This window comes from Heterodontus francisci, chromosome 23 (genome assembly GCF_036365525.1).
Source record: "Heterodontus francisci isolate sHetFra1 chromosome 23, sHetFra1.hap1, whole genome shotgun sequence".
In the NCBI taxonomy this organism is placed as follows: domain Eukaryota; kingdom Metazoa; phylum Chordata; class Chondrichthyes; order Heterodontiformes; family Heterodontidae; genus Heterodontus; species Heterodontus francisci.
The window spans coordinates 60779907-60806746 of NC_090393.1; the positions used below are offsets into that span (position 1 = coordinate 60779907).

A 26840-nucleotide genomic window follows, 5' to 3' on the forward strand; every position below is an offset into this window, starting at 1 on the left:
TATTGTTCTCTCCAGGTGCAACCCAAGTTTGTAAAGTCAAAAATTCTAATTATGCTACTTGTCGAGTTTGTGAAGACAGTATATTTCACAGTCCCAGCATTGTACTAGTGATAAAACTGGCTGTTGGTAGGTTAGTCTAAGATACATTCTCTTTTCACAGATATGCCAGACCTGCTGAGTGGTTCCAGCATTTCTTGTTTTTATTTCAGATTTCCAGCATCCGCAGTATTTTGCTTTATATACATTCTAATCACTTGTTTTTGCCCAAGCAGATCACCGGATTCTGCAGACGATCTCTTTTGGAGTTGTGACTCGTGTCCGTCCTTTGCAACTGTTAGTGGCCACGGGCACTGGGTATGTCGGATATTGGCAGTACAATAAGTACAAGCAGCGAGAACTCGAGCGCCGTGGATTAGAAGGGCTGAGGCAACAGAGCATAGCTTCTGCATGGCAGGTAGGTAGGTCAATGGGCAGGGTGACTGGGCACCATCAATGGTACTTTGTTTCACTGCATTGGGACAAAGTCCCATCCCTTTAAATAATAATCAGATGGAGATCAAGAGTGTACCTTTCTCTAACGCACATAATTTTAGATAATTTTAAATGTAAACCCATTGTGAAACCAAACGTGCCTCAGTTAGGGTACTGCACAGATTTTATGGTTTTTTTTAAAATAGAGAATTCTTCTATACTGCTTACTGTTCTATCTCCACCCACCTCTTGTCTTTATGCTTCCTACAAAGTATATATAACCTGAAAAGAGTGAATTCATTTTCAAATATGATTTTATATCTCTACATTGTATCCTATCACTGGTTGGAAAATAGACTGATGTGGAAAAAAAACATAGTATTGTCATGAAAGTACTTCTGTTGTTAAAAATATTTTCGAAAATTCATAGTCAAACTGAAAAAATGTTGGGCCAGTTTTTTTCAAGAGGGTCATCAAGAGAACACAAAGGATTTGTTTGACTACATTTACTGGCTGTCACATGACTCGTTAAAAATAAAGCAGAAACCCTGGTAACTGAGGAAGATGTGTGCAGAGAAGTGACCAGTCAGAAGGTGGACTTTCTGTTTCCGGCTTCAATTTTGAGTTGTTTGGAGTTGTGAATGAACTGCTCAAAAGGGATTGAAGTTTTAAAAATTAAAACTGTGGGACAGAAGCCCACCTCAGCCCAGCCTGTTCCATCTCTTTAAAAGCCTGCAGAAAAAAGAAGAGAACTTCCAAGGAAGGAGAGAAGACCACGACCCAGCTCAGCTTTCCAGCACTTTTCTAAAAGACCCTGAGAAGTCCACTGTGTCGACTCATTTTGTCTCCTGCCTTTGAAGAAAATCCTGCTAAATTAATCCTCAATGCCGCCTGAAAAGAACTGTTCTAAAAGATCCCAGTGATCTGTCTACATATACCCGGAGGCCAGACTGTGTGCCAGTTTTGAAGCACAACATCTCATCTGTTTTCTTCAAGAATGAGCAAGTATTCAGGTCAGGTGTTTTTTTTTGTCTAACAGAGCTCTAAACAAAAATCCCTTTTATTTTTCTGGTTAACTTATATGTGCGTGTGTGGCTAAGTAAAAGGGGAACTTGAAAATTTCGATCTGTGCATTTATGCTTTACTTCATTACAAGTTAAGACTTGTTTTATAATAAAATGATAATTTTGTTCATTAAAGAAACTTGGTTAGTGTGTTTTATTCTGGGAAACATAGAGTATATGATTGGCCATTTTTGTAAGTGGGAAAATTTAAATATATGTTATGACCTGTGGAGAAGTGGAACTAGAATAAACAGCGTACTCCTCCCGCCTCGGTCGTAACAGTAGTTAGAATGTGAAATGGGAGTAGGGGCAGGGCTATAGTTTGAAGCTACTGAGAACAGCATAAATGGACTAGTGCTGAGCCAGTTATAGACCATGTGGGAGAAAATGATACAGGAAAGAAACTGAGCTGGTCAAAATTTGATTTAGGTGATTACTAGGAAAGTGAAAGAGAAGGTCTGTGGGGCTGAGCTCTGGTAAAGCTATTCACCTAGAATAGGAATGAGAATAAGTTAGTGGTTAACTGTTTTATTAAATTACTGTTTTTTGAAATAGCTGACTTTTTGGGTAAACTACATTGGTACAGGAGAAATGAGCAACATCTGAACAGGGTAGGATCATGGACACTGACTTAAAATAAGGTTGAGGCTGAAACTGAAGTTAAAATAAATGCGTGTTTAGAAGTATTCACCGAAGAGCTTCGATGGAGAGTTAGGGAACTGGAGGACTAGAGTGATTGGTCTGGGATAATGGGGTTTTGGAGAAAAGGTCTTCCATGGGGAAATGAGTGTACTGGAAGAATGGGCTTTGGGAGCCTGGGTACTGGAGATTTGGGACAGAGAGCACTACAGTGATCATCAGTGGTGAAGTGAAGGTGCTGGAGGGGTGGGGTTTGGGGGGAGTGAGGGTACTTACGGGTGGGATGTGGTTTGGGAGAGTGGTGTTAGAGGAATGGGCTTCAATGGGGAAGTGCGGATACTGGAGGCTTGGGCTTTAATGGGGAGTGAAGGCACTGATTAGTGCAGCTTTTTATTATTCTTCACTCTGTTCTTGTATAACTAATTGGGATTTAATAACACTCTTTATAGAATCATAGAAACTTACAGCACAGAAGGAGGCTATTCAGCCATTGTGCCTGTGCTGGCACTTTGAAAGAGCAGTCGTGCTTAGTCCCACACCCATCCTGTTTCTGTCTGTAACCTTGTGAGTTCCTCATGTTAAAGTGCATGTCCAACTCCCCTTTAAAATTAATGAGAGAACAGCTTCCGCCACCTTTTCAGGTAGTGTTCCAGCTCATGACAATTGAGTGAAAGATTTCTCTTCATCTCCCCTCTAGATCTTTTGCAAATGATTTTAAATCTGTGACCTCTCGTTATTGACCCACTCGCCAGAGGGAATAGTTTTTCTCTACTGTTAATTGGTATGATTAAGAATACAAAATAATTGGTTACTTTTTTAAAAAAGTTTTTCAAAGTATTCTGTTTTCTTTATCCTGATGTATCAGTATTGAAGGTGATTTTCTCCCTCTTGTTTCCTGACATCCACGCACTTTGGAGCATGAGTCACTGGACTATAAACCTTAGCTGTTCTCGTCCGCACCACCTTCCAAGCCCAGGGATGCTGAGGCCATTTGTTGTGCCTAAAATCGCTGCCCTGCACATAATATTGTAATTCAGTGTAGACCTTCAGGTCTGTGTGGTTTGGTACTACAACAGGCCCTGCTATATGCCCTACCACCCCTGTCACATTAGACCATTGTGAGAGTGAAGTCTGTACAAGTTGCAAGTCAGAGCTTAATTGTAAAAGGCTTTGTGTGAGCACAGAATTGGTAGAAGTTGTATATTGGTATAAGTCATGTAATGTGCTGCATGATTGAATTATGAAGATTAATTTTTCAAAACTGAAGCATTATATTAGTTTGAATTTTGGAATGAGCTGCCAGGCTGGTGCAGCAAAATGCTCTGACTGCTAACAGAAAAGTGACTTAATATTCAATATTTGTTTTAAATGCATGTGTTAAGCTGCATAATGTCTCTCATATGGCATAATGTGTTTGTACACTGTGATGTGTTTTGTTCTTTGGAACAAAAAGGCAGGTCTGTATCTGATTTTAGTTTCACAGTGACCTGTAAGAATGTGGCGACAATTTAGATACTTGGATGCTGGGATTGTTTAGTCTGCTCAATCTGGAGACAGACCTTGTTCGTCACAGGGGTTGTAAAGTGATCTCTATCTTACCTGCTACTGTGTGCCTGCTTCACTCACACCAGCTGTACCGAGAGCAGGGCACAAAGAGCTGAGTTAATTGTGCAGGGTTATCATAGTGTTGATATACAGTTCTATGCTTAAGGCTCTTTGAAGCTGGTTTGATGAAATATTCACTTCTGTTCTACAGATTCTCCAATGATGACTGAAAATAAAAGCATGTATTTCTCAATAGTGAGGGGATGAAAGATTCTCAACTTGCTGTGTATTTTGTTTCTCTATCTCTCTCATTTTCTCCATTCTCCACTGTTGAGTGTTTTTATATTGTTCTCTATAAGAACAAGGGTGACCGCGGTGACTGCAACAACTACCGTGGAATCTCCCTGCTCAGCATAATGGGGAAAGTCTTTGCTCAAGTCGCTTTAAACAGGCTCCAGAAGCTGGCTGAGCGTGTCTACCCTGAGGCACAGTGTGGCTTTCGAGCAGAGAGATCCACCATTGACATGCTGTTCTCCTTTCGCCAGCTACAGGAGAAATGCCATGAACAACAGATGCCCCTCTACATTGCTTTCATTGATCTCACCAAAGCCTTTGACCTCGTCAGCAGACGTGGTCTCTTCAGACTACTAGAAAAGATTGGATGCCCACCAAAGCTACTAAGTATCATCACCTCATTCCATGACAATATGAAAGGCACAATTCAGCATAGCGGCGCCTCATCAGACCCCTTTCGCATCCTGAGTGGCGTGAGACAGGGCTGTGTTCTCGCACCTACACTGTATGGGATCTTCTCCCTGCTGCTCTCACATGTGTTCAAGTCTTCAGAAGAAGGAATTTTCCTCCACACGAGATCAAGTGGCAGGTTGTTCAACCTTGCCCGTCTAAGAGCGAAGACCAAAGTACGGAAAGTCCTCATCAGGGAACTCCTGTTTGCTGACGATGCTGCATTAACATCTCACACTGAAGAGTGTCTGCAGAGTCTCATCGACAGGATTGCGGCTGCCTGCACCGAATTTGGCCTAAACATCAGCCTCAAGAAAACGAACATCGTGGGACAGGACGTCAGAAATGCCCCATCCTTCAATATTGGCGACCACACTCTGGAAGTGGTTCAAGAGTTCACCTACCTAGGCTCAACTATCACCAGTAACCTGTCTCTCGATGCAGAATTCAGCAAGCGCATGGGAAAGGTTTCCTCTGCTATGTCCAGACTGGCCAAGAGAGTGTGGGAAAATGGCGCACTGACACACAGCACAAAAGTCCAAGTGTATCAAGCCTGTGTCCTCAGTACCTTGCTCTATGGCAGCGAGGCCTGGACAACGTACATCAGCCAAGAGCGACGTCTCAATTCATTCCATCTTCGCTGCCTCTGGAGAATCCTTGGCATCAGGTGGCAGGACCGTATCTCCAACACAGAAGTCCTCGAGGCGGCCAACATACCCAGCATATACACCCTACTAAGCCAGCGCCGCCTGAGATTGCTCGGCCATGTGGGCCGCATGGAAGATGGCAGGATCCCCAAGGACACATTGTACAGCGAGCTCGTCACTGGTATCAGACCCACCGGCCGTCCTTGTCTCCGCTTTAAAGACGTCTGCAAATGCGACATGAAGTCCTGTGACATTGATCACAAGTCGTGGGAGTCAGTTGCTAGCGATCGCCAGAGCTTGCCGGCAGCCAAAAAGGCGGGGCTAAAGTGTGGCGAGTCGAAGAGACTTAGCAGTTGGCAGGAAAAAAGACAGAAGCCCAAGGAGAGAGCGAACTGTGTAACAGCCCCGACAACCAATTTTATCTGCAGCACCTGTGGAAGAGTCTGTCGCTCTAGAATTGGCCTTTATAGCCACTCCAGGCGCTGCTTCACAAACCACTGACCACCTCCAGGTGCTTATCCATTGTCTTTCGAGACAAGGAGGCCAAAGAGAGGGAGAGATATACAGTTCTATGCTTACAGCTCTTTGAAGCTGGTTTGATGAAATATTTGCTTCTGTTCTACCGATTCTGCAATGTTGACTGAAAATAAAAGCATGTATTTCTCAATAGTGAGGGGATGAAAGATTCTCAACTTGCTGTGTATTTTGTTTCTCTGTATCTCTCTCATTTTCTCCATTCTCCGTTGAGTGTTTTTATATTTTCTCCACTTTGCTGATATCTCCTAGCTGTCAAGGTAGCAGGCACACCTGCTTTCTGAGGTGCCATGTGGCGCATGGTTGGCTCTCCCCATCTCCATATATGTTTTATTTTATTTGAACTTCAAGCAGATCTGTTAACTTTCAAAGATCACAAGCTGCTGCAACCTAATTTCATATGTGACGTATTGACACTTTGAGCTATGGTATTGCTGATTCTTAAGTATCCTACTCCAAAGCGCACACTGTTGCTGTACGTAAAAATAATACTTAGTAATTTTGCAGAAGCCTTTGGAATGCAAATATCTGGAGGAAATCTGTTCAGCAATGCTGTGTGGAGAATTTCAGTGTAAGCCTTTAAAGAATGTTTGTGCATGGTCATGAAATCTGCAGCATCCAACCAAACCTTGTGATCGATTCGTGTGAGGTTTAGTTGGCTTGACGACCATTGTGTAAATAGCTGGCTGATTCATTACTCTTCCTGGAAGTTTTTGCATTATTTCCTTTTGTTAAAAATTGCTCAAGACAGTGTTTCCAAAATGCCTGAAATTACTGAATGATATTTTCGAGTTGTGTGCTGAATATTGCTCTAAGGATATAAGAACGTATTTTCCTAATACTGCTTTCTGTTATAGTTTCTGTATCAGAATGATGTTTTCAGAAAATGTGCCTTGTTAGCTTAATTATGCTTGCCCTCTGTTGTCTATTTATAGACTTCATGGTCTTCCCCTTTCAGATGCTGCTAATTCCTGTGTCTGCATTGATTAAGTAGGCTGTGTTTTTTCCAAATCTATTTATGTAACAATGGCACAAGTATGACTGGTTTTGATTATGCGGTTAATAAAAGCCTTTGAATGTGGGCTGGGGTTGTACTTTTACTTACCCCCTCAAGTGGTGGAGTAGCTTATTAACAATATGGGGAGGCAAAGATAAAGTCGTTATTGAAAAGCCTTTTCACCCTGTTGATTTGACAGTGGTAGGGCACAGGTATGAGTCATATTTTCCTGCACATCACAGCTTCCACATGAGGGAAATGTCTACAGTCCCATTTACAATCTGCAAGACTTTCTATAGATACGGGAGTTGAAGATTTCCTCTGGTTTCTGTGTTGTGACACATGTGGTTTGGCATTTCGTACAGCACTTTTTTGCATTTGCAGCTGGACAGTGCTTTCTGTAACACTGGAACTTGTGTGTTTTATTCATTGCTGTGTGCAGGTTAATGTGCTCAAGTTTCACAGTTGACCCTTAATTGTGGTAAATTACTTACTGGAGAGTGTGTTACCCATCACTTTTGAAGGTGGGAGATAATATTGCTGCACCAGTGCTTACAGACTGAAGTCATTTGCTTGGATTTATTTACAGGCAAAATAATACATAGAAACAATAAGGCACGGTATGATAAACTGCGCAACAACTAAACAGAACAGTTTAATCAGGATCATTTTGCAAAGGATTAGCATACCCATTTCAGAATTATGTTTCATACAAGCTACAAGGTCACTAGAAAGAACAGTCAGGCTTGTCTTTTTCTTGGATGTTAAAATCATGGCAAACGTGCGTGACACGATTTCCATTTTGTTGATGGTGTTAATCACTCAGGTTAGAACTAAGACGACAGGACAACTTCACAGTGTTGATGCAGCTTAAGAGCCTTCGGGGTGAATCACTTAACATCCGAGGCGCTAGATGATAAAACGGACAGTGGGAGCATAGGAACAGAACGAGATAATTTACCCTCTCGGGCCTGTTCCACCATTCAATCTGTTACCTAATTCTGTATACCACCTAGGCTCTATATTCCTTATGTTTTTGGTTAACAGAATTCCATCAATTTAAGATTTATAATTAGCAATTGACCTAGCATCAACTGCTGTTGTCAGAAGAAAGTTCCAAACCTCTACCACCTTTTGCATGTAGAATTGTTTCTGAACTTCACTCCTGAAAGGCCTGGCTCTAATTTTAAGGCTATATCCCCTAGTCCTAGATTTCCCAACCAGTGGAAAGAGTTTCTCTCTCTCTACCCCATCAGTTCCCTTTAATACCTTAAATCACCCCTTAAACTTCTAAATTCCAGAGAATACCACCTTACTTTGTAACTTAACCATTGGAATCCAGGTTTCATTCTGGTAAATCTATGCTGTACTCCCTTCAAAACCAATATATCCTTCCTAATGTTTGGTACCCAGAACTACTCACAGTAACTGTAGGTGTTGTCTGACCAGGGTTTTGTACAACTGTAGTATCACTCCTACTATGTTGTATTCTAGTCCTCTAGATATAAAGGACAGCATTCCATTAGCCTTTTTGTTTTTTTTGTACCTGTCTGATATTTATTGGTCTAAACTCCTAAGTGTCTTTGGACCTTCACTGTTTCTAGTACTCTGACCTTTTTTTAGGTCCAAGGGGATGACCTCACACTTGCCTATATTGAAATCCATTTGCCACAGTTTTTCCCATTCATGTAATCGATTAATATATCTTTGTGTCATTGGCAAACTTGAGTATGTGACTCTATCCAGTCATGTAATTTTCCAGTTGAAAAGAACGGTTCCTGAATCAAGAGAATTTTGGATGATCATAGTTAACAGCTGTACTGTTCTCACCTTCCTTAAAAGCCCTAGGATGAAAACCATCCGGTCCTGGGGTTTTGTTACTCTTTAGTGCCATTAGTTTCTTCATTACTGTTAATTTGCTTGCATTAATTATGGTGAGTTCCTGTCCGAACTCGATATTAATTTCCTTGACATGCTGTCCTCTTCCTCTCAGTAAATACTAATGCAAAGTAATTAACATAACAAGAAATAGGAGCAGGAGTAGGCCATTCATCCCCTCAAGCCTGCTCCACCATTTAATAAGATCATGGCTGATCTGATAACCCTTGATTCTCTTGTAGATCAAAAATATGTCTAACTCAGCCTTGAATATATTTAATGACTCAGCCACCACTGCTCTCTGGGGAAGAGAACTTCAAATTTTAACGACCCTCAGAAGAAATTCCTCCTCAACTCTGTCTTAAAAGGGAGGCCCTTTATTTTGAAACTGTGTTCCCTCATTCTAGATTTTCCCACGAGGGGAAATATCCTCTCAGCATCTAACCTGTCAAGCCCGCTCAGAACCTTGTGTTTCAATAAGATCACATCTCATTCTTTTAAACTCCAGTGAGCATGGGCCCAAACTGCTTGACCTTTCCTCAAGGAAGCAGCCTCAAAACTTCTTCCAATGCAAGTATGTCCCTCCTTAAGTTCTTCTGGCCACCTTGTCTCGAATGGGTAAGTGCCTAGAGGTGGTCAGTGGTTTGTGGAGCAGCGCCTGGAGTGGCTATAAAGGCCAATTCTAGAGTAACAGACTCTTCCACAGGCACTGCAGGTAAAGTTGGTTGTCAGGGCTGTTACACAGTTGGCTCTCTCCTTACACTGCTGTCTCTTTTCCTACCAACTGCTGAGTCTCTTCGACTTGCTTCTCTTCAGCCCCGCCTTTATAGCTGTCCTCCAGCACTGGTGGTTGCTGGCAACTGGCTCCCACGACTCGTGGTCAATGTCGCAAGACTTCATGTCACATTTGCAAACGTCTTTGAAGCAGAGACATGGATGGCCGGTGGGTCTGATACCAGTGATGAGCTCGCTGTATAATACCTCCTTGGGGATCCTGCCATCTTCCATGCGGCTCACATGCCCAAGCCATCTCAAACGCCACTGGCACAGTAGGGCGTACATGCTGGGGATGTTGGCCGCCTCGAGGACTTCTGCGTTGGAGATATGGTCCTGCCACCTGTTGCCAAGGATCTTCCAGAGACAGCGAAAATGAATGCGTTGAGACATCGCTCTTGGCTGACATATGTTGTCCAGGCCTCGCTGCCGTAGAGCAAAGTATTGAGGACACAGGCTTGAACACTCAGACTTTTGTGTTCTGTGTCAGTGTGCCATTTTCCCACACTCTCTTGGCCAGTCTGGACATAGCAGCAGATGCCTTTCCCATGCGCTTGTTGATTTCTGCATCGAGAGACGGGTTGCTGGTGATGGTTGAGCCCGGGTAGCTGAGCTCTTGAACCACTTCCAGAGCATGGTAACCGATTTTGATGGATGGAGCATTTCTGATGTCCTGTCCCATGATGTTTGTTTTCTTGAAACTGATGGTTAGGCCAAATTCGTTGTAGGCAGCTGCAAGCCTGTTAATGAGTCTCTGCAGACACTCTTCCGTGTGGGATGTTAATGCAGCATTGTCAGCAAAGAGGAGTTCCCTGATGACTTTCCGTACTTTGGTCTTCGCTGTAAAATGGGCAAGGTTGAACAACCTGCCATCTGATCTTGCGTAGAGGAAAATTCCTTCTTCAGACTTAGTGGTTAGCACTGCAGCCTCACAGCTCCAGCGACCCGGGTTCAGTTCTGGGTACTGCCTGTGTGGAGTTTGCAAGTTCTCCCTGTGTCTGCGTGGGTTTTCGCCGGGTACTCCGGTTTCCTCCCACCACCAAAAGACTTGCAGGTTGATAGGTAAATTGGCCATTATAAATTGCCCCTAGTATAGGTAGGTGGTAGGAGAATATAGGGACAGGTGGGGATGTGATAGGAATATGGGATTAGTGTAGGATTAGTATAAATGGGTGGTTGATGGTCGGCACAGACATGGTGGGCCGAAGGGCCTGTTTCAGTGCTGTATCTCTAAATAAATTTTTTTTAAAAATAAATAAATAAATGCATGAGAGAGCGGCAGTGAGAAGAAGATCTCAAACAGTGTTGGTGCGAGAACACAGCTCTGTTTCACGCCACTCAGGATGGGAAAGGAGTCTGATGAGGCACTGTTATGCTGAATTGTGCCTTTCATATTATCATGGAACGAGCTGATGATGCTTAGTAGCTTTGGTGGGCATTCGATCTTTGCTAGTAGTCTGAAGCGACCTCCTTAAGTAAGGAGACCAAAACTGTTTACAGTACTGTAGGTGCGGTCTCATCAATGTCCCGTACAGTTGTAGCAAGACTTCCCTACCTTTATACTCTATTCCCTTTGCAATAAATCCCAACATTCCATTTGCTGTACCTGCATGCTAACTTTTTGTGATTCATGTCTAAGGGCACCCAGATGCCTCTGTGGTGCAGCATTCTGCAGTGTCTCTCAAGGTTAAAAAAAAAAAATCTGCTTTTCTGTTCTTCCTTCCAAAGTGGACAACCTCACATTTTCCCACATTATATTCCATCTGCCAAATTTTTGCCCACTCTCTTAACCTATCTATATCTCTTTAAAGGCATTCTGTGTCCTCACAACTTGCTTTCCTACCTAACTTTGTATCGTTCACAAATGTGGCTATAATACACTCTGTCACTTCCAAGTTATTAATATACATCGCAAATAGTTGAGGCCCTAGTGCTGATCCCTGTGGCACTCCACTAGTTACAGTTTGCCAACCTGAAAATGCCCCATTATCCCAACTCTGTTTCCTGATAGTCAGGCAATCTTCTATCCGTGCTAATATATTACCCCTACATCATGAGCTCTTATCTTGTGTAGTAGCCTTTTATGTGGCACCTTATCGAATGTCTTTTGGAAGTTCAAACACCCTACATCTACTGGCTCCCCTTTATCTGCACTGCTTGTTATATCCTCAAAGAACTGTAATAAATTTGTCAAACACTATTTTCCTTTCATAAAACCATGTTGAATCTGTCTGATTGCATTATGATTTTTTAAATGTCCTGCTGCTACGTAATAATGGATTGTAGCATTTTCCCGATGACGTTAGGTTAACTGATCTATAGTTTCCTCCTTTCTGTCGCGCTCCCCCCATTTCATTTTCATTTGCTGTTTTCCAATCCACTGGAACCTTTCCAGAATCTCAGGAATTCTGGAAGATTACAATCAATGCATCCACTATCTGTGTAGCCACTTTTTTCACTTATTTTCATCTGTCATATCACATTTTTGAGGAGCTCACATTGCTTTTAACCACCCTCTTTTTCCTAATAAAATTGTAAAAGTCTTTCATGTTGATTTTGACATCCCTTGTAAGTTACTTTTCATATTCACTCTTTGTAGCTGTTCCAGTCTTGTTTTGCCACCCTTTGTTGTTGTTTCTATCTTTCCTATTTGCCAGGATATGTGCTTTTTTTGCATTTTTGTATGCTTTTCTTTTAATTTTATGTTGTCCCTTACCTCTTTAGTCATCCATGGCTTTTTTTTGTGGTAAGTAGAGCTCTTGCTCCTTCAGGATATAAACTGGTTCTGTATTACATTAAATTATTTTTTGAACTTCTCCCACTGATCTTTTGTTTTACCCAATAACCAGTTGCTTTGTTTACTGTGGACAATCTCTGTCTCATCCCATTGAAGTCAGCTTTGCCTAAATCTAGAATCTTAGTAGCTGTTTCCCATGTCTCCCTTTCAAGCACAACATTGAACTCATTATGATCGCTGTTAGGTAAATGTTCTTGTACCATTAGACCATTAATTAAATCTGGCTCGTTACTCACTATTAAATCTAATGGCATACCCCTTGCTAGTTTTAGGACATATTGCTGCAGGAAATTGTCCTGAACACACTGAAGATATTGGATATCTTTCTGACATGAGTTTGTCTGCTTCTCCCAATCTTTGAAAGTTAGAATTCCTCATTAAAACCACTCTGCCTTTGCTATGTGCTTGTTTAATCTCTGCATGCATACATTCTGCCACTACACAACTGCTACCAGGGGGCCTATACATGACTCCCACTACAGTCTTAAATCCTTTAATATTTATTAATTCTACCTGTAAAGTCTTTTAGCTCTCATCATAGAAATAATTTCTCAATCACTAACACCACTCCTGCTCCTCTATCAACTTCCCTATCTTTCCCATAGGTTTTATAACCTGGTATATTTAGTTCCCAGTCCTGACCATCTTGCAGCCATGTCTCGGTAATGGCTGCCAGGCTGTATCCTCTAAGTTGAATTTACATCTGCAATTCATTCAATCTGTTCCTTATACTCTGTGGATAATGCAGTAGTTAATGATTCATGTCACCTAAGTACAAGTATCTACTAAAGCGTACAATTTGCAAAGCTCCATTGTAACGCCCTATTTTCAAATCCTCCTGACCTCCATTTTGAATTGTAATGAGAAGCCACCTCCCATTTTAACTCTGCTTCAACTTTTTTTTTAAATCACTAAAGACAGTAATTCAATAATTTCCCTTTATTGCTTCTCTGGATGTGGGTGACATTGGCCAGGCTACATTTATTGTTTGTCCCTAATTGCCCAGAGATAATGATGGTGGGTCTTCTTGAACTGCTGCTGTTCTTGTGGTGACACTCCTAGCATGATGGTGTTGGGTAGGAATTCCCAGCATTTTGACTGCAACAATGAGGGAATGGTGATTTATGCCCATGTCAGATTGAGAGAGACTTGGAAGGCAATTTGGAGGAGATGTTCCCAGACAGTGCTGCTCTTTTCCTTCTTAATGTTAGAGGTTGCAGTGAAGGGAGGTGCTGGTGAATTGTTGCAGTGCATCCTGTAGATAGTATATACTGTGGGCACAGTGCGCTCGGTTGATTATTTTGGTATACCTTTGTGTTCGTTGATAAATGAGGTTGGAAATTGAATACTTTGAACATTTAGTGTCAGCATTGGGCATTTCCAATATAGATAGATGCAGAATAAACCTCCCTTACTCTACACTCACTCTCCAACTGGTATTCAGTTCTGAATACTGAGGAAAGTGATGGTTCATCTGGGGAGTGCAGCCAGAGCCAAGGCCATGGCACCAAGGGTGGCTCAGCTGTACAGGGGGATACAAGGAAGACTGGAAGAGCTATAGTGATAGGAGATTCAGTAGTCAGGGGAACAGACAGGTGTTTCTGTGGCCAGAGACGTGAATCCAGGATGGTGTGTTGCCTTCCTGGTGCCAGGGCCAAGAGTGTCATTAGCTGCAGAACACCCTGAGGGGGTAGGGTGGATAGCCAACAGTCATGGTCCACATTGGTACCAACGACATAGATGTGATGTGATCCTGCAGAAAGTGTTTAATGAGCTAGGTAAGAGATTTGCAAGCGGACCTCAAAAGTAGTAATTTCTGGATTACTCCCAATACCACATGCAAGTGAGTGTAGAAACAGGCTAGTACAGATGATTGTGTGGCTGGAAAGATGGTGCAGGAAGCAGGGATTTAGATTCCTGGGGCACTGGGACCAGTTTTGGAGAAGATGGGGCTGGTACAGGCTGGACAGATTGCACCTGAATAGAGCTAGGACATATTTCCTTGTGGTGTGATTTGCTAGTGCTATTGGGAAAGGTGTAAATTAACTCGGCAGGGGTGTGGGGACCAGGAGATAATACAAGAGAGGAACACCAAGGTGCACAGAGAATTGGAAGAGGCAGATTGCACTAAAAGAGGAAATAGCAAAGTATTAGGTGGGGTCAGAATGGGAGTGTTAGACAGTACTAGAGAAGGAAGTGGACTGAGAAGGACTATGAGGAATGCAAAGTCAGGATTACAATGCATGTGTGTAAAAGCACAAAGTGTGGTGAATAAGGTTGGTGAGCTACAAGCACAAATAGCAGTATGGGAATATGATGTAATAACGGAAACGTGGCTTAAAAGTGGCGAGGATTGGGCATTTAATATACAAGGATTTAAAGTTTTCAGAAAAGATAGAGAAGAAAAAAAAGGGAGGTAGGGTGACAGTACTGATCAGGGAAGACATTGCAGTGCTGGAAAGGGAAATGTCCTTGAAGGGGCAAGGACAGAATCCGTTTGGTTAGAGTTAAGGAGCAAAAAGGGTATGATCACACTATTAGGGGTATTCTATAGGCCTCCAAATAGTGAGAGAGAGATAGAGGAGCAAATCTGCAGGGAAATCACAGAGATGTGCAAGAACTATAGAGTAGTGATATTGGGGGGCTTTAAGTATCCAAATATCGATTGGGATAATTTTAGAGTAGAGGTTAAGGAGGGGGAGGAATTTCTAAAATGTATTCAGGCGAACTTGATTAGTATGTTCTCAGCCCAACTAGAAAAGAGGCTTTGGTAAATCTGGTGCCGGAAAATGAGGTGGACCAAGTGTCTGTGGGGGAGCACTGGGTAAGAGTGATCATTGTATCATAAGGTTTAGGTTAGTAATGCAGAAAAGCAAGGAACAAAATAAGGTAGAATGTCTAGATTGGAAGAGGGCAAATTTCAAGGGCTGTAGCCAGGGTAGAGTGGAACCAAACACTAGCAGGAAGAGCTGTATCGGGACAATGGATTATATTTAATGAAGAGATGCTTCACGTACAGGCTAAGAACATTTCAACAAGGGTAAAAGGCAGGAGAACCAAGAACAGTGCACCTTGGTTGACGAGGGAGATAGAGATGATGATGAAACAAAAAAAGAGGGTGTATGATGCATATAAGATGAACTCATCAAGTGAGAACTAGGCCATATGCAATAAGTTGAGAGGAGAGGTGAAGAAGAAAATAAGACTGGCGAAGAGAGAATATGGAAATAGAATGGCAGTCAACATAAAAGGGAACCTGAAGATCTCCTACCGGCAAGTAAATAGTAAGCAAGTAGTAAGAGGTGGACTGGGGCCTATTAGGGACAGAGAGGGTAATATATGCTTAGAGGCGCAGGGTAAATCTATATATTTAATGAGTGCTTTGTATCAGTTATCACTAAGGAAATAGCGGATAACAAAATATCAGTAGAAGCAGAGAGAGTAGAGGCAATGGATAGGATAAAAATTGAGGGGGGAGGTACTAAGAATGCTGGCTATGCTTAGGGTATATAAGTCACCTGGTTGCTAAAGGAAGTGCGGATGGAGATAGTGGAAGGGCTCGCTGTAATCTTCCGATCTTCCCTGGATACATGGGAGGTGCCAGAGGATTGGAGAGTGGCAAATGTGACGTCCTTATTCAAGAAAGGGTGTAAAAACAGTCCAAGCAACTACAGGCCAGTTAGTTTAACATCACAGGTGGGTAAGGTTTTAGAAACAATAATCAGGGAAAATATCAACAGACACTTGGAGAGTTCGAGTTACTTAAGGATAGTTAGCACTGATTTATTTATTTAGAGATACAGCACTGAAGCAGGCCCTTCGGCCCACCGAGTCTGTGCCGACCAACAACCACCCATTTACACTAATCCTACGTGAACCTCATATTCTCTACCACATCCCCAACATTCTCCTACCACCTACCTACAACTAGGGGCAATTTTACAATGGCCAATTTACCTATCAACCTGCAAGTCTTTGGCTGTGGGAGGAAACCGGAGCACCCGTCGGACGCAGGGAGAACTTGCAAACTCCGCACAGGCAGTACCCAGAACTGAACCCGGGTCGCTGGAGCTGTGAGGCTGCGGTGCTAACCACTGCGCTACTGTGCCGCCCGCGAATTTGTAAAAGGCGAATCCTGTTTAACTAATCTAATTGAATTTTTTGATGAAGTAACAGAGAAGGTTTTTGATGGGAATGTGGTGGATGTTGTTTATTTGGATTCTAAGAAAACATTTGATAAGGTACCATATAAAAGGCCGGTTAAGAAACTTGAGGCTCCTGGAATAGGTGGGTCAGTGTCCAATTGGATAAAAAAATTGGCTTCAGGATAGAAAACAGCGAGTCGTAGAATATGGTTGCTTTTCAGACTGGAGGATGGTAGACAGTGGTGTTCCCCAAGTCAGTGCTGGGACCACTGTTTTTTTTGATGTATATAAATGACTTGGATCTTGGAATACAGAGTAGAATCTCAAAATTTGCGGATGACGCCAAGCATGGAGGTGTGGCAAACAGTGAGGATGATATGAACAGCCTGCACTAGGACATCGATAGGGTAGCAGAATAGGCAGACAGGTGGCAAATGGGATTTAATACTGACAAGCGTGAGATGATGCATTTTGGCAGAAGGAGTAGGGAGAGGCAATATATACTTAATAGCATAGTTCTAAAGAGTGCACAGGAACAGAGGGACCTGGGGGTTCATGTACACAGATCTATAAAGGTGGCAGGACATATTGAGAGAGTGGTTAGTAAAGCATTTGGGATCTTGGGCTTCATAAATACAAGCATTGAGTACAAAAGCAAAGATGTTAAGCTGAACCTTTTATAAAGCTCTGGTTAGGCCCCAGCTGGAGTATTGTGCCCAGTTCTGGTCGTCACACTTCAGGAAGGATGTGAGGGTCCTTGAGAGTGCAGAGGAGATTTACCAGAATGGTTCCAGGGATGGAGGATTTTTGTTATTAGGTTAGGTTGGAAAAGCTGGGTTTTGTTCTCCTGAGAACAAATGAGATTGAGGGGCGATTTAAAAGAAGTGTGCAAGATTATGACCGGCTTAGATAAGTTAGACAAGGAAAAACTGTTCCCATTAACTAATGGTACAAGAACTACGAGGACACAGATTGAAAGTTTTGGGCAAAGGACGCAGGGGGAATATGAGGAAACACTTTTACGCAGCGGGTGGTAATGACCTGGAAAACTCTGCCCACAAGGATGGTGGAAGCGCAGTCGACCAATGACATCAAGAGGAAGTTGGATGCTCACCTGAGAGAAATAGACTTGCAGGGCTATGGGAATCGAGCTGGGTGGTGGGACTGACTGCATAGCTTTTTGGCATGCTGTCATGGACTCGATCGGCTGAATGGCCTCCATTTGTGCCGTAAATGACTCTGACTCTATCCAGAGAATGCAGCTTCATTGTCGGTTGCAAAAGAGCACCAGTGATGTATATCTATCGGTTGCACACACCAGCCATGTTTTTCTTGCGTCCTTTCATTCCCCACACTCATTCTCATTGTGGCTTTATGCTCAAATTGTGGACAGTTTTACAATGTGATGCTCCAGTAGGAAATGGGTTGCAGTTTCTCCAAACTGATTTGTGTAGGTTCCTAACAACTAGCAGAGAAAGGGTAGCATTTCATTCCTCCAGTGATGTATTCCATCTGTTACACCTTATGTACTTGCCTGCAAACATAAAGTGGTATGCTTGAGTTTTGAAGTATATTGATGGATGGCATCAATAGCTAAATATGAAGGCTATGATTGATGCATATGCAGTCACAGAGTAGGTTCTGAGACATGGTGCCCACATTCTTGTATTAAACTGAAGTTAATGTGCTGCCCTGTTAGGCTGTCAATTTTGGTCTGTTCTGATTGAAGTGCAATGCTTTGTTCTAGGATTTTCAGACTGTATGTAAAATGGAACAGTATGAGCTTGACAGAGTCTTGTCTTTTTTGTGTTCCATCCCTATCTGTATTGCACCTGCAGCAGTTTCCATAAGTTTTTGCTCTTGCAATCTTAATTCTGCATCTTTACCTTTGTGCTCTGCGGAAGTAATGTAGTCCGGGTTTAACAGTGAATCCTGATTGTGGTTAATGGCTGACTTAGAAATTAACTGGGATCCCCTGAATGACAGAAAAGTACATCACACTAAATGACCAATTTATGTTTTAGACTTATGTAATTTACGGCAGCAAAAATATGAAGCAAATGTTATACAGCATAATAAATGTTTGAAAACGATCAGTTGAGTCTACAAAGGGTTCGTTTATCTCACTCCATAATTCAGATGTGTTCCTGTTAGAAAAAATACAGTGCAGAAAAAAGCTGTTCCAATGGACTCGCTGGTTTTCTTCCTTGGAATACCTGAAGCTATAGTGTCTGTTATGGGGAATTTGTAAACCAAACACTAATAGATCTCTCTAATCTTCCAGATGCCACAAAGTCAAATAGAACCACTGAACCCAAAAAGATTCTCTTGATGTCCTAATTTCTTTGAAAATAAGCTGTCTATGATGATCCAAACCAGTCGTACCATTTTGATATGCAGATTCTCATTGTAATATCTTTTATTTCACAGAATCATGAATGAGAAAATAAATGCACATGATCTGAAATGTTAAGCTAAACGCAGGACTTTATTTATAAAGCAAACCGTGCAACTTAAAGTAATTTTGTCTGAACTGCTTTGAGGGGGATTTTGAGAGATGTAATAAGGTGCTGTATAAATGCAAGTCTTTATTTAGCTGTTCACTTAAAGATTGGTAGAACATTGGGAATTGTAGTTTAGCTGATTGCAACAATTTACAGACCAGATCTAATTTGTGTGCACGTCAGAGATTGTGTTTCTGAGCAGCCATTTTAGATTTTAATTGTGTGAGTTGAATCCATCTCAGACTGAAGTTCCTGCAGCTTTTGGACACATTTACAACCCTAACAGTAAATTAAAATATGATGCATTAAATAACAGAAACATTTTTATACACAGAGTACATCCTCCTCTGACCTTTGTGCCAAACTAGACTGATTCAGAACGTATGCAGCTGTTGCCTTTATCTTGTGCATATATATGCAAAACAAATTCACAGTTTATGGCACGTAGATCAGATACCAATCTGGTTAGATGGAGTGGAACTCTTTGCTGGTCCAATATAACTCATGACACCAAAATAACACCCATTATAATTAATTAATCATACAGCACAGAAGGAGGCTATTTGGCCCATTGTGCCTGTGTCGGCTCTTTAGAAGTGTGTCCAATTTATCCCAGTCCCCTCCTCTTTCTCCATAGCCCAGCAAATTTTTTAACAAAATTACCTGGGTTTCTTTCCACCTTTCTCAACTGCTTGCCTATATATAAATAAATCTGCATGGACTCAAGGGGCTGAATGGTGGTCTCCTGTGCCGTTATGACTCTGTGGTATTTGATGCTATGGAACAGTCAACAGGCATCGATAGCCATCCTGTATTGTGCCCAAGAGGCTATATTTCATGTGTCAGCCCAGACGTTCCTGTCCTCACTCAGCATTCTCTTAAAATGTGTGTGTTCACACATGCACACTCACACTTTCTAATTGGTGTACTTGTAATGAAGAGCAGAAGTCTAAGCTGATTTTTTTTTTCCTATCGCTGTTTAAAATTGCTGTGCGTTTAATTGCAATGGCTTATTGGTTCCATGGCCGAAAGCTAACTCAGCACATAATGGTCTTGCAACTTAACTGAATAGTGTAGAATGCATGGATTGGAGCCAAGCATCAGCTGGATTGAGACCATCAAAACCCATTTCATTTAAGTGCATTACAGCTGACGGAAGATACTTTCATCTCAGCCTGATGAAAGGTCACAGACCTGAAACGTTAACTCTGTTTCTCTCCACAGATGCTGCCTGACCTGAGTATTTCCAACACTTTCTGTCTTTATTTCACATTTCTAGCATCAGCAATATTTTGCTTTTATTATGTGAAGAAGTGTAACCCAGGTAGCTGTGGGAGTCCGTGGGCTTATAGTGAATATTGATTGATACTGTACTTCTTCGATTTCTGGGGATAGGCTAAGTGTCAGAAATGGACCATGTGAAGGTGGGAGAAGGGTGGAAATTGGAAACAAAGTTGTTGAAATTTTGCAGTTCAGGGTGAGAGCAGGAGGTGACACCGATGCAGTCATCAATGTACTGGAAGAAGAGGTGAGGGAGGGGCTCTGAATAGGATTGGAACAAGGAATGTTCCACATATTCCACAAAAAGGAAGTCATAACTAGGAACCATGCAGCTATCCATAACAATACTTTTTATTTGGAGGAACTGAGTTGGGTTGAAGAAGTTGTTCCTCCAACCCCCTCCCGTTTTCTTTGTAATCCATTTACTTTGTGTTCGGGTGGCTCCTCTCCTGCTATTTACACCTCATCCAAAAACACTTGGCTTTGTACCATTTTGTCTTTTAATGTCTCCTGCCCTCCACCCTTTCACAGACCTTCCCTTTTGTTGTTCTTCCTGTCTCCCCTTTCAGTTGTTCAAAACCTATTAAATTTCTCAGATTTGCCAGTTTTGATGAAAGGTCATGGACCTGAAACGTTAACTCTGCTTTTCTGTCCACAGATGCTGTCTGACCTGCTGAGTATTACCTGTATTTTCTGTTTTTGTTCCAGATTTCCAGCATCTGCAGTATTTTGCTTTTGTATCTTTGAAATATGGCTGGATTCCTGCTACTGATCATTAAACATCCCAAGGCACTTCACAGGAATGTTATCAAACAAAATTTGACACTGAACCACGTGAGCTATTAGGACAGGTGGAAGTGTGCTTTAAGGAGTGCCTTAAAGGAGGTGAGATGGTGGAGATGTGAAGAGGTTTAAGGAGAGAATCTCATAGTTTAGGGCCCAAACAGCTGAAGGGCAATGGTGGAGAGGTAAAAATTGGGGATGCATTAGAGGGACAGAATTGGAGGAACGCAGGCATCTTTTGTGGAGGTTACAGAAATCGGAAGGGGCGAGGCCATGGAAGGATTTGAAAACAAGGATGAGAAAACCATAGAAAAGTTACGGCACAGAAGGAGACCATTCAGCCCATCGTGTCTGAGCCGGCTGAAAAACTAGCTGCCCATTCTAATCCCATCTTCCAGCACCTAGTCTGTTGCCTTGCAGGTTACAGTGCTTCAGATTCATGTCCAGGTGCCTTTTTAAATGAGTTGAGGGTTTCTGCTTCCGCCACCGATCCAGGCTGTGCATTCTAGACACCAAACACCCTCTGGGTGAAGATGTTTTTCCTCATGTCCTCTCTAATCCTTTCACCAATCACCTTAAATCTGTGCCCCCTGGTAATTGACCTCTCCGCTGGGGGAAACAGGTCCTTCCTGTCTACTCTATATAGGCCTCTCATAATGTTGTACACCTCAATTAAGGCACCCCTCAGCCTCCTCTGTTCCAAGGAAAACAACCCTTGCCTATCCAATCTTTCCTCATAGCTGCAACTTTCAAGTTGAGAGAGAAAATGCCTTGGGAATTCCGTACAGGGAGAAGAGTCACAAATCTAATCCCCAATATCAGAAGTCTGAGTTATGAGGAGGCATCCGAGAGGTGATCTTGTAGAGGGACATATGATTGTTAAGGGTATAGAAAAAGTTACATTTTTAAAAGATTTGATAGGGTAGATTTGGAGACTCCATTTCCTCTAGTGGGGAATCAAAAACAAGAAAAACAAGGAGGCAGAATCTTAATATAGAGGTAGACCATTCAGGAGTGAAATTAGGAAGCACTTTTTCACATAAAGGGGTAGTGGAAATCTCTGCCCAAAATGCACTGTATGTTGGAACAATTAGAGCTTTCAAGTCCGAGACTGAAAGCTTTTTGTTTAACAGTATCAAGGGATTTGGGGCAAAGTAAAGCCTGGCTACCCGACCCGAACCCGACTAGACCCGACTACACAAGTCACTGGATCAGGCTTACCCATGATTCGCCACAACTCCAGCTGCAGGAATAGCCTGCTGTCAGAACAGATGAGGGGTCACGGAGCTGAAAGGTTAACTCTGCTTTTCTCTCCACAGATGCTGCCAGACTTGATGAGTATTTCCAGCATTTCTTGTTTTTATTTCAGGTTTCCAGCATCTGCAGTATTTTGCTTTTATTATCATCGAAGTCGGGTCGGGCGCGAAAAAAATTAAAGGGCTCGGGTCAGGTCCGGGTTGGCTGTGGTCGGGTCGGGTTTTAATTTTATACCCGAGCCAGGCTTTAGGGCAAAGGTGGGTAAATGGAGTTGAGGTACAGATCAGTCACGATTATGGTCACTCAGGAACAGGGGACTGAATGGCTGAACTCCTGTTCCTATGTTCCCACAGACTGGAATATTTTAATTTAAACTGAGGAAGTAGAACTAAAGAACACAGGTTGAAACTAGCAAAAGATTTTAGGACTGCAAGGAGGTGGAAGAGAGTAGGGAGAAAATTAAGTCGGTCGAGAAATACTAACTTTCATGGTGCAGAAGCTTGAGTTTTAAAAGCCTGCCGAATGCAGATGGAAGAGACGACCAAGGGGAGGTATGGAGTTGCACCATTTGGGGCTTTATATAGCTCTTCATTTGTAATACAATAAATATTTTAAATTTGATATAAATGGACTATATAGCCATTAGCAAAATGTGAACTTAAAAAAAAAAATTCTCCACTGTCAGTTGCTTCTCATCAATCTGGCTGTACAAATAAAGTGTTGTTTCAGTTGCTTATGATGACACCCCATTGCATCCTGTCACAAGATGCAGTCTCATTGTGGGATGGTGACTTCATAAGTGCTGAGCTGTCCCATTGTCTCTTTCTATCATTTGGTGCTCCTGGAGGAATCGAGATTGTAAATAATAACTGGGTTGCTGTGAATTTTTTAAAATAAATTTTAGTTTTCAATCATCCAGTTCCTCCCTTGGTGCTAGTACTATACTCATTCCAAGTTCTGTATGTGAAACTTTTGTTTCATTAGGGCACATGAATAACGATGCTGCAGCGAAGACCCATGTGTATCGAGGGCTGTGAGAACCCATGATGTATGGCATTATCTAATGCATGGAATATAGGCCCCATGCTCCATAATACCACACCACCTGGGTGCTGCCAACATAACATCAAATTAAAAATTGCTGTTAACTTTGTTGTGCTACATAAAATTTGCACTATTTGGTGCACTGTATGTGATTTAAAAAAAAATTGCTCTTCTAGACAGATTGGAACATCTGCAGAACGAATTGCGTCTCCACCATAGAATCATACAGCACAAAGGAGAGGCCACTCGGCCCATTGTACTTCTGCCAGCTCTTTGAAAGAGGTTTCCAATTAGTCCCACTCCCCTGATTTTTCACCCCTTTTTGAAGTTTATATCCAATTCCCTTCCAAAGTTACTATTTGAAAGGTCGAATGTATGTTTTAGTTACTGAAAGGTTAAAGGCTCAGTTAATTGACTCATACATACCATGAGTCTGTGCTGAGTTATATGATCTCAGTCAGCGCAGCAGGAACTACAGTTCGTCTCAGTACCCTGGTGGTGGGGGGGGGGGGGGGGGGTGGGGTGGTGCTGCTGGTATCAGCCATGAAGAATGCCGAGAGGGGCAACTGAGCCTTTGGAACGATGCTGCAGCAAGACTTATGACTTCAGGAGGGCAGTTTTGAAAAATAAAATGGACGAGTGAGCTTTAATTTTGATTTCCAAATACCTTGCAGTAGTTGTAAGATCTGCAGCTATCCCTTGGACTGAAGTGTTGTAGCTGAGGGATGGCTGGTTACCTACCACTTAAGAGTTAGCGCTGTATGACTGTGGGCTACTGCTGTACAGGACACGTTCATTGTATCAATGGGGATTTACTGCCTGGCTGGTGGAGAGGTTTGTGGTGGGGGCGGGGGGAGAAGAGGTGGAATTAAAGCACGCAAGGTCTTGATTTTATTTTATGTGCTTGCTCTATTGGCATTTCCTGGGCAAGCTTAGATGAGGCAGTCTGCAGCCAAGTAGGAGGAGAGCGATCAGCCGGTCGGGGCTGTTCCTTGCAGCCAGTCACCCTCTGGTGTTAGTGGTGCTCTGGCTTTCCAGGACGCGGCGGAGCGAGGTGAGTTACTGCCGGGAGCAGCGATTCCTTTATAGAATAGACCCGAGGGGTGGGCGGGCAGCTGGGCTTCAGAAAGCCCGTTCACCAGAATTAAAGATGTAGAAAGAAACGAGTTCGTGTCAGCGAAGAAAGCAAAATAAAAAAGAGAAACGCTTCCCCCGCCCCTTTCCTTTCAAATTTTCTCTCGAGAGGAAACGAGGCAAAATGTCTCCAGAAATGCCGCAGGCTTTTTGTAAAAAGAAAATTAAATTAAGATTGAACTATGTGGTTTAAGTAGATTGAATGCTCTTTTTTTAAAAGAAAAAATCAAATTCAAAATGGTGACATTGGATTTACTCATCTTTGCTGAGCAGTTATTGTGTGGTAATTTGCACTGGACAAAGGGGCCGTTTAATAGTTTATATTTGAGACCGGACGAGATGATTGATAGATTTATTAGGAGTCGAGTACACTCTATTAAAATCGCACAACGATTTATGAAAGGATAATGTAAATACCATTAACACCATGAATAACAAAAAAATTAAAATAGTTTTCTGAACATACATTGTCACGTCCCTTTTGATGTGTAGCCTCCTGCGCTCTCCCCAAAATTGGCTGTTCATGAGGTAGTTTGGATGAATAAGGAAGGCCATCTGGTCTCATCCTTCCAGAATACCAACTCCGGCGACTCCTGTTCGAGCATCAGGCTGTTTTCTCACACTAGCCCAGTGTGCTGGCCTCAGTCCCCTTTAGTGATCATACGTTTGCCCTTTACAGCCGTTTTGCTCTGCTGCCATGCCATGTCTGAGAACATTATTCCATGTTGTCCCTTCCTTATGCATTTTTTAATGTGTATAACAGCTGTTAATTTTGGGTTTCCCTTTTTGAAGCATTTATTTTCTGCTTGCAGACAATGCGACTACAAAAATGCCCCTTTGTTATTTCAAGGACAGGAAAGTAGTCCCTCTGCAGGGGAAAAAAACATCATAATGTGTGCTGAATATTCTTGTTCCCTGCTTTGTGTGTTTCAAAAGGGGGAATGCCTATCGTATTGGGCCCCTGGGACTCTGCAAACCTTCAGCCGTCCTATTCCAGTTTCACAGCTAGAGTTGAGAACGTTATAAAAAAAAACTGACTTTTTTTCGTCTTGGAAGAACAGAGGACTTTCCAGGATTATGATCCTAGATTGGAGTATAGAGCAGTTTTTTATACTTGTATATTGAAATATAGAATTCTGTCAGGAAAAAATAATAGAGACTGTAGAATCTATCTCAGGATTGTGTATACTATCAGCTTTGAGCCCAGTGTTGATTTTATTACTCTTTCCCTAAGGTTTACAACCTCTATTATATCAGTTAGCATTAGTGCTGGGGAGTGAATGCCCACAGTAAGTCCTTGATTAGATCCAGGGTAAAGTTTCCTTACTCTCAAACTTGGCCTCACCTAACCACAGCTTCATTTATCTTGGCTTCTCATCCTTTCAATCTTGTTAGCCTGTACTTTAGCCCGTGACTCTTCATTATTTTCCTAAGGAAAAAGCGCTCAAAAAATCCTCTCCACCCATCCACGAGTATGAAATCTTTCATAGGATGTTTAGTATTTTGGTAGATACTAGTCTTAGTGTATCTAGTCATTGTGAAAAGCAGCAATGCAAATTGAAGGTTGAACTATGTAGCCAAAGCAGTAGTGTCCTGAGATGTGAGCAACATTAACAAAATGTTTATTTCCCATCTTTAGTTTATTGCCCATCTTTAGGTGCCCTTAGGGTATTAAGAGTTAGCCACATAGTGTGGAACTGGGCTCAGTGTAGGCATGGACTTTAGTTAGTTTTTTTAACCTGGTGCCAGCCCACAAATTACCAATTTATTTCGTCCTGGTGGGATTTGAGCTCACAGCCACTGGATTGCTTGCCCATTACCAACACCACATGTAGCCTCTGAGTAAAGATTGAAGAATTATGAGTTATTTAAAATAGTGGACAGAAGAGATGAATTCTGAACATTACTTCAAGCTAAACAGTGATGGTTGGATAAAAGGTGAGAGGTTCAAGCTAACAAAGTAAATTTAAGTCTGATACCAGGAAGATCTTCACACAGTGATGAACTTGCAAATGAGATAGGGGAGGCAGAAAGTCTGGAATAATTTAAGAAATGTATGTTATGATGGGAATTGGGCTTTTTCTGAATTTTCAGCTTAAGTGAGACCAAAAGATCTTTCACTGATTTACCACGAAAGCCATTCGTGTGAGATGGCGAATTTTACATGTGGACTGTGTTCACTAGAGATTGCCTCAGTCTCATTCCATTTCTGAGTCATCGAGCTGTCAGGGAGACTTTGGTTCAATCGATCTGGAATCGGCTGACTTTAAAAATGAAGAGGTAGAGTGGCGGCACACCCTGATAAAGATGAAGTAGTTTTGTTTTGATTTAGTTCTGAAGAACTTCCTTTAAATTCATTCACATTCTTGAGGAATTTAAACATCACTTAATCAAATCAATACAAATGATGTAAGTATTGGCAGTTGTCTGCAATGCCTGAGGAAGGAGCCAGGCTACTTTTGATCAGGCACAGACTGTGTGCTCACTTACGTGTACGTTGCCTGATTATTTTTTGAATGCAGTCAATGGGTACTCATTCAGAATGTCCCAGTAACTTTTTAGGATTACTTAAGTGGCTGCAGTTGTTTGAATCCAAGAGTCC

The 26840-nt window shown here is 42.1% G+C and overlaps 1 protein-coding gene across 1 annotated transcript in view; it reads left to right on the forward strand.

Moving 5' to 3' along the window:
- Positions 1-26840, forward strand: part of pisd (phosphatidylserine decarboxylase) — a 133400-nt gene that overhangs the window by 41977 nt on the left and 64583 nt on the right. Inside the window, exon 3 of the mRNA XM_068055391.1 lies at positions 273-454. Within this exon, the coding sequence (XP_067911492.1) occupies positions 273-454 (182 nt within the window). The remainder of the gene's footprint in view (positions 1-272; positions 455-26840) is intronic.